The sequence below is a fragment of the Pelodiscus sinensis genome, chromosome 1 (assembly GCF_049634645.1).
Source record: "Pelodiscus sinensis isolate JC-2024 chromosome 1, ASM4963464v1, whole genome shotgun sequence".
Taxonomy (NCBI): Eukaryota; Metazoa; Chordata; order Testudines; family Trionychidae; genus Pelodiscus; species Pelodiscus sinensis.
This window is the reverse complement of record NC_134711.1, coordinates 118,162,435-118,176,143: the sequence shown is the minus strand read 5'-3', so window position 1 is coordinate 118,176,143 and position 13,709 is coordinate 118,162,435. Positions and strand designations below refer to the sequence as shown.

The following is a 13,709-nucleotide window of genomic DNA, read 5'->3' as shown; positions in this document are numbered from 1 at the left end:
CAGAGGTTTTAAGTTCTTCCATTTATTCTGAGCTCTCCTTAAATTCACAGGTTCCAAAAGGTGTTTGCCCCAGCCAGCGGTAATTAAAACGACAGGAAATGGATACATTGAAAAGTGCACTGAGAATGAAAACAGACCTGTGGTTTCCCAAATTTCAGAGCAAAAATTATCACTTCTGAAGTGAAACACCTCATTCTTTGATTGTGCAATGAAACCAGAATTTAAGGTTCCAATGAAGAAAATGTACTTTGACTTTTGACTCTGTGGCTGTGATCCAAAGCGTTCTTACAGTGATGATAAAGAGCTTTAATAGTTCTTACGCTCTTGCAATCCAACACTGTGGGTACAGTCGTGTGGTCTAACCCTGTGAAGAGAATTCTCTCTTCTAGTTCCACAAGTTTTTTTTTCTAACCTACTTCTACAAGCTTCTAGTAACTGCCCCTTAGCTATTTATCCAGGAGGTTGAACAGAGACAAACATTAGCAGAAAGGTATGGGGATGCTTGCACTGCCCCTGCCTATGCTGTATTTGCACTGTGACAACCCAAACACTTCAACTTCCAAGTCTGAGAATCTAGCAACCCCCTTCAACCAACACTCATTTCACTTGAAAGAAATAATGAAAGTAACAAAATGGTTATCAGTTGCCAATAAGAATACACAGCTGGAATACAGAAAGCCTCAAAAACTGATGCTACACAAAGTCTTTTAATCAATATTGACTACTTACTTTTGCACTTGTTGTATAATTTTGATTAGTATTTTGGAAGCTACGGACTATGCCAGAAATGCATAGTGGCCCAGCAAATCCCAGCAGGTCAGCCAAGTAACGGAAGGTGCTGCTAAGAAGGATTGGCCGTCCAAAAGCCCTGTACATTGCTAACCATATAGAGGGAATCCGATTCGGCTGGTTTGCCACCTTTTTCTGGAAAACAGAGGAATTAATGCACCAAGAATTAGCCTCACTGTCAGCTTTATGGCAGCTTCCATTTTATTGCTCTTATGCCTTTTTGGATGCCCAAGTGTTTTATGGAAGGGTTATAAATTAGATTAGGTAGAGAGACAAGACAGACAGACAATTTGATAGAGTCTCAGATTATTTTCACAATAACAAAACTTACCCTAAAACACATTGATCTTGTTTGTTATGGTTCCCCCCCAAAGTCAAAACAATTATTGTGCATCTGAGAAAAGTCAGATGTAGCCACAGATTGCTATTTATCATTGTCATTTGTATAATATATAGAAGGCCTGATCCTGCTTGTGTGAGGTCAATGGTACTTGAAAGAGTAGAGACTGATGTGAGTAAAGGTTTGCAGGCTCAGACCCAGATAAATACACTCAAACAGGACGTCATGCACCGAAATGTCCATCTCTTAATGTCTTCAGCTCAAGACTGGATGTTTTTCTAGAAGATGTTCTTTAGTCAAACACAAATTATACTTTAGTCATACACAAGTTACTAAGCTCAATACAGTGGTAACTAGATGAAATGTAATGGCCTATGATATGCAGGTGGTCAGACTGGATGATCTGGTCTCTTCTGACATAAAAATGCTAAGAATCCGTGAACCATTGCTCTAAAGCAATCTTCATACATAGTCATGTGGCCAGCTGGAGGCTACATGACAGATCTTAAGATCTTTGGATCTATGGAGAAAAATGTTTCATTCAGTGGATCTGTACCCTACAGAGAATTTCTGTGTGGTCCAGGCAAACGCTTCTCACAAACAACAAAAGCTCATTACAACAGACTAAAAAATTTCCCACATCCCTCAAGCTGCTTTCCCCAATCCTTTCCTCCCTATCATGGGAAGAGTGTTAATGGGCCACTTCACCTTGGATTGTCCCTTGAAATTTACAGTAACTACTTATGCAAAATAATCTGTTTCACTTTGTATGTAGCTGTGATAATTTGAGTAACTTTCCAAGTCCTGAAGAAGAGCACTGTGTAAGCTTGAAAACTTGTCTCTCACAGCAGTAGAAGTTGGTCTAGTAAAAGATACTGCCTCATGCACCTCGTCTCTCTAAAAATGCACCTGTCATTCTTCTAGCTGTACTTATGCCTCAAGATTGTAACCCTGGCCTTTTATGAGTGTTCCTACAGACATTTGTCTTTCAGCTAATTCTAGTAAATAGACAAAAACAAATATGTTTTGACACTTTGCACAGTCATTTCATGTGTTTCTCCCTTCGGTATTTCTTTGGCACAAATTCAACAGTGATATAATGTGCGGACAATGCCAAAAAAAGGAGGGGTAGTTTTCATATGGGAAGGCAGAAGACCTGAATTGGAATGTGACTAAATTAGAGTGATTATAGCAGGGAAAAATTCAGCACTGTTAGATATACAGCACAGGGAACAAGTAGATAAGCTTATTACATTAAGGCTTTCAGCTCCTCTTGTTAATAATTACATTTGTATGTAGGGAAAGACAGTAGCTGTAGCAGAAAAGCCATTTGGCATTTAGCTGCTAGGAGCCAGACTTTTAAAGATATTTAAAAGATACAGAGAGGTATTTAGTGGGTAACTTCCACTGAAGGAAATGGGAGTTAGTCACCTAAGGGGCTTTGGAAAATTCTTTTAGGTGTCTCTATGAATCTTTAGATGTCTAAGGGCTTGTCTACACTACAACTTTAAGTCAACATCTAGCCACTGCTGTTGTCAGGCAGGTGTGTCCATACTATCATGCTCATTAAGTTGGTGGAGTGTGTCTTCACTAGCACTGCTTGGATCAATGCACGGAGCAGTGCACAAGGGTAGCTAACCCACCGTACAACCAGCTGCAGGGAGTTTTAGGATGGATTTGCAGTGCCTCCTGGGATCAAAACAGTATCATAAAGGGAAATGGCTGTGACTTCCCATGTTGCAATTTTCTGCTCCCCTTCCCTGATATCAATGGCAAACAACCCATGATTTTTTTCATATCTTTTTTAAAAAGCTTGGCTTAGGTGCACATACACCATAGCCCTCGAAGCAGGGACTCTGTTCAGCTGTTTACAGTTGTTGTGAACATTACAAACACCTTATACCTTATTCTGCAGTATGTCCAGAGCCAAGACAGAAGCTGCTGGGTGGAGCACTGCAATGTCATTTAAGCAGCCCTGCTGCAAGTCATAGAATGAAACAATTCCCAGCTGCTGCTGGCAGTCGCACAGCAGTGGAACATGGTGGATTGCTATTTCTGGTCCCAGAAGTGAAGTCCTGATGGGCAGGGTTGCATCCAAGCCCTTAGACATTGTTATGCAGCTACTGCACCGAGAAGTGCAGAACTTATGAATGTGGAATTCCATTTTTCAGAAAATGTGTGCAAAAATTTTCCCAGCTCTGAAATTCAGCTATACTAAAGCAAGGCCTGCTTTGAGAGTGGAGAAGTGAGTGATGATCACTCTGTTGAAACTTACAGCACCAGACTGCTCCCAGTTAGTTGGGAATAAATTGGGAGTTGGTAAATCCACCACCCGAGCTGTTGTGATCCAAGTGTGCAGGGCCATTAGTTGGCTTCTGCTAGGAAGGATAGTGACTCTGGGCAACATGCAGCACATAATGGATGCTTTTGCCATGATGGGTTCCCTAACTGTGATAGGGTGATAGACAAAACACATATCCCTCTCTTGATACCAGAACACCTTGTCAGAGTACATAAACCACAAGGGGTACTTCTCAATAGTATTGCAAGTGTTGATGGTGCATAATATGGTGGGAGCATTTCACTGACATCAATGTGGATTGGCCAGGAAAGTTCAATCAGGGACTTTCTCTCTAGATTTCAAAACAACCACTGATGATTGTGAAATGCCCAGTTTTGTCTTCAAGTCATCATTGTCAAGTCCAAGTCAAGTCTCAAGACACTACAGTTCAAATCTCAAGTCGAGTTTCAAGGCTTAATGTAAAAAAAGTCATGTCACTTTTGTACAAGCCGTAAATATCGATAAATAACAATAATCATTATCTGTTTTCATTTATTAACATAAATCTGAATCGTACTTGCCATACTTGCTAACAACTAGTAGTCTTGTTTAGTTTTTCGACTATTCAGCTAAAAGGTAACAAACGAGACACTTTATGTATTTATACAAACATATTCATAGCAGCCTTGAGCTACAGCTATGTAACACGAGGTGCACAAAATGAAATTAGAAATAAAAAAAAGTCTTCGTTCATTAACGAGGTTAGTATTCAGTATTACATTTGAGAAATATTTTCTTTCCCACCACATTATCACCCAGTCTGGCATGATGTGAGTGCATTACAATCCGTCCTTGGCTAAACACCCTGGCTGCATCTAGACTGGCAAGTTTTTCTGCAAAAGCAGGTGCTTTTGCGCAAAAACTTGCCAGCTGTCTACACTGGCCGCTTGATTTTGCGCAAAAGCACTGATGTTCTACTGTCCAAAATCAGTGCTTCTTGCACAAATGCTTTGACATTCCTTTCGGGCAAAAGCCCTTTTCCGGAAATGTTTTTGTGCAAGAGGGCCAGTGTAGACAGCTAAAAACTGTTTTGCGCAAAAAAGCCCCAATGGCGAAAATGGCGATTGGGGCTTTCTTGCACAAAACCACGTCTAGATTGGCACAGATGCTTTTCCACAAAAAGTGCTTTTGCAGAAAAGCGTCCGTGCCAATCTAGACGCTCTTTTCCGCAAATACTTTTAACGGAAAAACTTTTCAGTTAAAAGCATTTGCGGAAAATCATACCAGTCTAGACGTAGCCCCTTTCAACTGGTGCACTACTGGCAGGAACCATAAACACACTCATAGCAGCCTTGTGCAACAATAGAAGGCTTTCTCAATGACTTTTCCAGAAAGACATCACATCAATTCCATCATCTGTTGGGGGTATCTTAGCAGCTAGCTCTTGATAATGTCGCAGCTCATCATAAAGATTTCCTGGCTGTGGTGTGGTGGTGTTAGCTGGCCTTTGATAAACATACAGTGAGGATGCATGTTTTGATTTTTTAACTAGTAGGCCATCAGCATCAGAGTTTGAGACATTGTCACGTCCAGTACAGCTAGAGGCAGACAAACTGTGAGGATTTGAACAAAACTGGTGAAGTTGTGAAACAATTTCTGCTTTCACAGCATTAGTTTTAGCAGCATCATAACTAATTTTTTCCAGCTACCAAAAAGAAGCAAAAATTAGGGTCTAACACGGCTGCCAGAAAGTACATGAAATGACTGAGAGCCAATAGTGATTTTTCTGTGTCATCCAAAGGATTTGGTAATGGTATCAAATCAGCATTAATGCAAATGCCAATGAAATGTTTTTCAATACTGCTTCTTAAAGCTGTAACCGTGTTCCCCAAGTATGTTGGAATAAATTCCAAAAGGTGGTGGTATAGTCCAATTATTGATGGCACCACTGCTGAAATAGTAACATGCTGTTCACCTTGCACTTTATCTGTGGTGTCCAGAAATGGCTGGAGTAGCAACACTGGTTCTCTTAGTTGGGAATAATCCCTCTGGATGGGTTTTAAATTATACTGGTTTTGTTCTTCAAGCATGTGTTTCAGCTTTTCTTCATCCAGGGACAAAAAAGCATTTATTTGTCTGAGAGTACTGTTCCACCTGGTGGCATTGGTTTGGGGAATACTAGTCTGAAGACCAACCCTTCTTTCAAAGGCTTCTTTGAATAGGGTTCTTGTGTGAAGAAGGCTGCAGATTTTTGACACTTTTGCCTCCTTGAGACTATCCTTGACAGTGAGTTGCAGAGTATGAGCAAAGCAACTTAGTCTTTTAATTGGAGGTCCACTTGAGTTTACATGATGGATGACTGATGTAATGACTTCTGGGTTTAAGTCTTCCCATAATTCTTCATTTTCCAAAGTGTCATCTTGCATATCAATTTGCTGCTCCGATTTATGGTTGTTAAATGCTATGGTGAATGCTTCACGCATGTTTGCAGCATTGTCTGTTATAACATATCTAATTTTATCCTTGATTTTATAAGAATCACATATGTTCTCAAACACTTCTGCAATGTTCTCACCAGTATGCTGGCCAAGGAACCTTTCACACAACAATTTTGTCATGAGTGCTTACCTTATTATCATGTGGGCTATTACTCCCAAAAAGCCTCTCATTCTTCTATCTGACCAGATGTCGAGCATCAATGCAATTGTGTCTGCCTCTGTAAGAAGTGCTAACACATCAGTTTTCACATTATGGTACAAATTGTCCAGTTCTGTCATAACCGAAGACTGACTTATTTCTCGTGACTGGGGATCCAACACATGACAAAATCGCCTGAATTGCGGTTTTTCTTCTATTGAAAGTGGTAGTGAGCAACTGATTATCACTTCCCTAACCAAAGAACTGACTATTCTTCGTTTGGGATGATTTATTCCATAAACACCTTAATCATCATGCTTAATAATGAAATCCGGTATTTTACACTGTAAGGCGGGATTGATCGTGGTTTGTCGCAGATAGTTTTCATACTCACTGTGCTTTCCCAGATGGGTTTTTATATGGTGCAAAAATTGGAAGTTGTTGCAATGCCATCTGTGATTACAACCCCACAGAATTTGCACTTCGCTGATCGTGTGTTCTCTGTTTTTTTGGTCAAATCAATAAATCCAAAGTTTATGACATTTTGAGTTTTCTTGCTCATTCTTCACAGATGGATGTTAACTTTTTGATTATTTTAATATTTTAATTTTATATTTTTTCTTTTTGTTCACTTTGACATTTCAAAAATGGCATATTAATGTAAAATTTCATAAACAGAAATACACATACAATCAATAAGATTTTTGCAAATCCCAAGCCAATAGAATATTTTTGCATTGTTATTGTCGTATCTCTATGTTAAAACCGGAAATTGCGCCTAGATGCATTCAAAACAACAACAAAAAATGGAACACATTCACCATGTATTACATAATTTTGAAAGGAAAGTAACCCACAACAATGTAGCATATTGTTGACAAGTAAACATGATATTTTTATCAATTAATTTTTTACAAATCTGAAATCTCACATCTTCATGCATATAATAATTGTTTACTTGACTGAAGTACTTAGGGTTGCCAGGTGTCTGGTATTCTACCGGACAGTCTGGTATTTTTTGATTTTTCCAGCTGTGGACCAGATGGAAGCCAGGCATGAGCAGGGAGAGTGGCTGGAAGGAGGGGCCACAATTGGCGCTAGGAGCCTGTGATTGCGCAGAAACCTGGCAGAGGTGGGGGGAGTCGCTGGGTGTCCCAGCCACTCCCCACACCTCCACCGGGCTTCTGATGCACCCAGAGTGGCGATCGCGGCTGGGAGGCGGGGCCGTGATCGCCGCTCTGGGCGTATCAGAACAGCGGCATTTTCTGACAATTTTTTCACCAAGTCGATTTAACAAAATTATCAATTCTCAAGTCAAGTCTCAAGTCTCAAGTCAAGTCTCAAGTCGAGTCACCTAGGCGACTTAAGTCGGACTCGAGTTCAAGTCATGGGACTCGAGTCAACAACTCTGGAAATGCCAGTAGTGATTGTGAGAGAACCAGCCTATCCCTTGATCCCATGGCTCATGAAGCTGTATATCAGCCATCTGGACAGCAGCAAGGAGCTGTTCAACAGTAGGCTAAACAAGGACAGAATGGAGTGGGATGCACTTTTGGACATTAAAAGAGTTGCTGGTGCAGTTTGTTTACTAGCTTCTACCTCAGTGAAAGCAACATCCCCACTGTTATCACCATCTGCTCTGAAATATCTCTGGGGAAAAGGAAGAGAAGTTTCCTCAGGAGTGAGGTGTGGAGGTAGACAGGCTGGCAGCTACATTTTGACTAGCCAGGGTCATAGGGAGAGCCCAGCGAGATGCTCTGCTACTTCACGAGGCTTTGAAAACCCATTTCAGTAATGAGACCCAGTAATGTGCACAGCTTATCTGCACTGTGCCTTCCCATACCATCCCCTTCATTTCAGCAGCTTCCCTCAGTCTCTCCCTCCCCCCCCCAATCCCTACGATTGGAATAGATCAAGAATATTTCTTTCTTGAAACATCAACTTTTATTGAGCAAACATAAAGAAACAGAAAAACCAGAACAATAATTTAACCTTGGGCAAATGACATGATAAAATTAGGAAGGGAGAAACCAAGTTCAGCTTGTCCTTGAAAGCACAGAAATCTTACTCATCAAAGGGCTCCATATGGCCACCTTTTCTTAATATTACCTGCCCATGACGTTCAGTGGAAGGGATACTGCACCTCCCCCACACAAATCCTGGAATGTTTGAGGGAGGGGAACTGGGAACAGGTGGATGTTTGCAGCAGCGGCAGATTTACGGCAGGGCAAGTGAGGTGGCTGCCCCAGGCCCTGCGCTTCCAGAGGCCCCGCATATGCACCGTGGCACCACGGCGCATGCGCCATGTCAAAGGGGGGGCCCCCGCAAAATTGTGCTGCCCGGGGCCCTGCGGCGCTGCCCTGGGCCCTGCGGCACTCTCATCTACCCCTAGTTTGCAGGCTATTGTGCAGGGGCTGCAGAGGGAGGCTAGCCTCAAGATGCTTTTCTCTGAGCTCAATCAGACCCCCTCAACATGGCTGATTGGTCCTTCATAATCAGCAACACCTCATCCTGCATGGCACACACATGCTCCCAGGATGCTGTCTGGCTCCCCATGCCCATGTCCAGTTTTTCAGATAATGAAATCCTCCAGGCTGTGAGCTCTGTATCAGCTGTCCCGGAGGTGTTCTGATATCTCATGGAACACATTACCATATATTCCCCTTTTCCACCTTTTCCTCTGCAGTAGCCTCTCTGCTGGTGTGGGGGATGTGATAAAGGCCATGCTTTCCACTGGAAGGCATGCAAAGCACAACGGCTACCATTGTTAGTGTATATCTTAGGCCTGGTACAAGGTTGCTAGTTAAAAAAGCACTCTCTTTATTGTTATGTCATGGGAAGTTTCACAGTATAGGAAGAAATCAATGGAAATACAGAGAGCTTGAGTAGTTGCAAGTGTCCATTTTATTGCGTAGCACAGAACTAACTAGAACAAGCCCAAACCAGCTGGGCTGACCCTGTGACCTAACTCAGTTACTATAACAACAAGATCTATATCTACAACCCAATGCACAACATATTCCTCCCTCCTTAATAAAAACGTCCCCTTAAGAAAACAAAAACTAACTATGAAATGAGGGCAGACCACCTCAAGTTCCCAGCTAACCCTGGGGATTCTTTTGTCCCATCTGTGAGTTAATCTCAACTAAAGGTCTAGCCGTTGAGGAGGACTCCTTTCTCTAGGTGCATTATGGCAGACGTCTGGCGTTCTTGCTCCCGATGGTGTTATGGGTGCAGGCCTGACACTGGGCTGGGAAACCTGAAGTATGAACAGGTGAGGCTGTTAGATCAGCCTGCTCAGGGAGTGGGTGTATGTTTGCCACAGGTGGTGACGGAGGAGGAGAGTCAGGAGCAGGTGATTCTTGACACGGTAGCTCACCAGCAGTGGGAAGGACGAGCAACTCAACTGGAGATGTGTCTGGGAGCAGGAATAACCTGTCAATAACTGATCTACATGCTGCTGCCAGATGAGATCCTTCACAGTCTGGACAGTAGAGAAAACAGGTCCTGTTTGAAAAGTAATAGTGGCAGGGACCCATTTAGTTCCAGGAGCATAGTTCCGAGCCAAAACTGGCTGTCCAGGACTAAAGGTTCAATCTATGGCCCTGGATGCACGCCTGATGACTTGACCTTGCTGCTGATGTTGGACAATTTGTTGCAGTTCTGAAGGTTTCAGCAAATCAAAGAAAGTGCGTAGCTGACGTTCCATCATTAGAAAAGCTGGGGAGACTTTGGTGGTAGCCTGAGGAGTGTTTCTGTAGGATAGTAAGAAGGTGTCCAGACTCTTTTGTATGAGTGAATGTCCTCTAGCCAATTTCAAAGCTTGTTTCATTGTCTGGACAAACCTTTCAGCCAATTCATATGTGACTGGGTGATATGGTGCTGAAGTGATGTGATGGATCCCGTTTGCTTTCATAAAATTTCCAAACTCCTGAGAGACAAAGTGTGGACCATTGTCACTCACAAATTGTTCAGGAAGACCAAAATGACAAAAGATTCCCCATAGTTTTTGGCTAGTACTCTCAGCTGTAGTGGAAGGCGTTATCCAGACTTCTGGCCATTTGGAATGAGCATCTACTACCACCAATAACATGCTACCTTCAAATGGGCCAGCAAAATCAACATGAATACGTTGCCATGGTTTTTCAGGCCAGTCCCATAGGTGTAGAGGTGCCAATTGAGGTGCATTCCTCACACCTTGGCAAGAAATACAAGCTCTTATCTTCTCTTCAATGTCACTGTCCAAGCCAGGCCACCAAAAATAGCTTTGTGCAATTTCTTTCAGGTGCACCATTCCACAGAGACCTGGATGCAGCTGCTCTAACATCTGTTGTCTCTGTATTTTTGGAATAATGACACGTATTCCCCATAACAAGCACCCCAAATGGGTTGATAACTATATTTTCCTGGACATGTAGGGGACAAGGTCAGGTGAGACCTGAGAATTCCGTAGAGATGTTCCATGCATCACTAGGTCCATAACTTGGGACAGAATTGGGTCAACACAAGTTACTCTCTTAACTTGTGCAGCAGTGATGGGCATGTTCTCTACCTGTTCAAAGTAGAAGATTTCCTTCTGGCCACTATCTTGATGTTTGACTGGCAAAGGCAGCCTAGAGAAACCATCTGCATTGCCATGATATCTGATATCTGATATCAGATTTCTGATATCTGATCTCATATGTGTGTCCTGAAAGCCACAATGCCCGTCGTTGCATACGACTAGCAGCCAATGGTGGAATACTTATGTGTGGACGAAAAATTGCCATCAAGGTTGATGGTCAGTGAGAAGTGTAAACTTCCATCCAAACAGGTATTGATGAAATTGAAATTTCCGAATCCCAAAAACGATTCCCAATGCTTCATGTTCAATTTGCACATAGTTTGTTTCAGCCTTGCTTAAGGTGCTTGAAGCAAAAGCAATTGGTTTCTCCTCTCCTGAAGGCATAATGTGTGACAAGACCGTTCCCACTCTATATGGGGAGGCACCACAAGCCAACTGTACAGGTAAGGATGGATCAAAATGTGTCAGGACCTCTGCATTTAGCAATGCACATTTAGTCTTGTTAAATGCAACGTCACAGGTCTATCAGTCCATTTCCAGACCTTGTTCTGGCCAAGGAACTCATGAAGTGGTTTTAATAGTGTGGCTAGCTGTGAAATAAACCTTCCATAATAGTTCAATAGTCCTAGAAATGAGTGAAGTTGACTAACATTTTGAGGGGGTGGCTTATACTCATGGGCCACCCCTGGTAATGGCCTTTCACCACAAACAGCGGTAATTACACAGTCTGTCCATTTAGTTCCACCTTAACATCAGTAGTGCCCAATAGACGTACTGCTTCTCCCATATATGTCTTCAGAATGATCTTTGTTGCCTTAAGTGGAAGATGCTTCAGCTTTTCCTTATACACCGTGTCTGAGACCAATGAAACTGCTGCACCAGTGTCCACTTCCATGCGTACAGGTTTGCCATCCAACAGTGGGGTTACCCAGTATTCATGGGAGCCCACTTCCAAAGACAAAACATAGCAGGGCACTTCTTCTTCAGACAGGGTGTCCCTTTGATCATCAGGCATCTGCTCGATGGGATGCAGATTTTCCTTTTTGTTCTGCCAGACTACAGGCCTTTTTTTTCTTTTGTCTGCAGGCACGCTCAATGTGTCCTTTTTTTTCACACTGTCGACACACACACTAGGTTCTTACACCAGCATTCTGATGCACGGTGACCTGGCTTACCAAAGCGATAACATTCCTGACTCCCCACTGTTTTATGGGTAGGTTCTTGGGACATTTTATGCACCGTAGGGAGTGCACTAAGGTATTGCACCTCCTGTGTGGCCAGTTCCATGGAGACCGTAATATCAATGGCCTTCTGTAGGGTGAGTTGAGCTTCTGTTAACAGACGCCTCCGTATAGCTTCACTGTGCAGGCCACACACTAACCTGTCACGTATGGCATCATTTAACATCTACTTAAATTCACAGTGTTCAGCAAGCTTTTTCAAATTTGCTACAAATTGAACAATTGTTTCACTTTCTTTTTGGTCTCTGTTATGGAACCTGTACCTTTCTGCAATTACCAATGGTTTTGGAGTATAATGTGACCCCAGGATTTCCACAATGTCACTGTAAGATTTGGTCTCTGGATTAACAGGTAGCAGCAAACTGCGTAGCAAAGAGTAGGTCTTAGCCCCTTCATCACTTCTTGTCTTCTTTGTCATTTGCAATAACAAAAAGTTCAAAACGCTCAGTATATACGTGCCATTGCTCTATAGTCTCCTCAAAAGGTCCCAGTGACCCTGTAAGTGTAGCCATGGCTGCTGCATTCCAAATCCCCCTTCCCCCCATTTTTTTTTTCTTTTTCAGTCTCTGGGTTCCGTGAATTTAGTTTCAGTTTGCACAGTGTAGCAGCCAGTTCTTACCTCCACGTTCCAGAACAGCCAAAAAAAAAGTTTGTTTTCTTACATTGACTTTTACTTCTTTTGTTGCTGGAGGCAGCACAGGTATCCCACCTTCGTTGCCATTTGTTATGTTGTGGGGAGTTTCACAGTATAGGAAGAAATCAGTGGAAATACAGAGAGTTTGAGTAGTTGCAAGTGTCCATTTTATTGCATAGCACAGAACTAACTAGAACAAGCCCAAACCAGCTGGGCTGACCCCAGTGACGTAACTCAGTTACTATAACAAAATCTATATCTACAACCAATACACAACACTTATCACATACACTCAGTTGCAAGCCAGAACATAACCAGAATTCTTAGCTATCTGATGAACTAGCTTGCTGTTCCAGCCATGGTAAGTAGGTCCCAGTAGTATGAGCGATGGATCTTGTGGTGCAGCTAGTGGGCAACCTATGTCGGGAGCACAGAGGGACAGGTGGACATCAATCTCCAACGCAGCGAGTGAAGACCTGCCCTTAGGACCAATCTTTCACGCAGGTCTATCCGAGAGTATCTCTGAGCCCATGAAAAATGTACTGAAGTCCAGGGACTTTGCAGAGCCCATTGAAGTGAATGGTACTCCTCATCGGACAGGAAGCTGTTTGTGAGGATTCTATTGTGGGACTGGACTCCTTATAATCTAACTTCCTAGGTGACACAATGAGCTAGGGTAACAAGCAGTGTGGGGAAAGGGAAATGTGTTGAACACAGAGAAGGATAACAGCAATAGAAAAATATTTATTCATATATGCACAGTTACAAGTTTTAATATTTTTTGTTTGTTTTTGTTGTTGTTGCTATTTTAAATAATGCCCCTGATTTTTCCTCCTAAGCATGGAACTTGCTTAGATTATTCCTACCTTTGACACTGTAGTGAGCCTGGGACAGCAACATGGCTGCCTACTGACCCGGAAGAGGAAGCACCCTCTATGACTCCTTTGTGGGCAGGTCCAGCTGAATCTAGTCCCGCCCACAGGAAGCCAGAGGGCGGGTCTAGGACTATAAAAGCCACGGGCTCAGTCAGAGCCGGGCAGCCAAGCTGAGCAGACGCCTGGCCCCGGCTCCCACAGAGAAGGCCTCAGCCAGAGAACTGGGTTGGGCTGCCCGGACCCCTGCTAACCCCAGAGCCCTGACTCAGACTGCTGATACATCAGCTGCCACCTGCATACACGCTGACCCCTCCTGGATCCGTGCTGGGCACCGATGACTGGGCTGGC

At 43.0% G+C, this 13,709-nt stretch overlaps 1 protein-coding gene across 11 annotated transcripts in view; it reads right to left on the bottom strand.

The window, feature by feature from the left end:
• Positions 1-13,709, bottom strand: part of ABCC9 (ATP binding cassette subfamily C member 9) — a 132,149-nt gene that overhangs the window by 86,246 nt on the left and 32,194 nt on the right. For 10 of the 11 annotated variants that reach the window (XM_075898383.1, XM_075898389.1, XM_075898363.1 and 7 more), the window contains one exon: positions 730-924. The exons of the other annotated variant lie outside the window; for it this stretch is intronic. In XM_075898383.1, the coding sequence (XP_075754498.1) occupies positions 730-924 (195 nt within the window). The remainder of the gene's footprint in view (positions 1-729; positions 925-13,709) is intronic. 11 annotated transcript variants of the gene reach the window in all.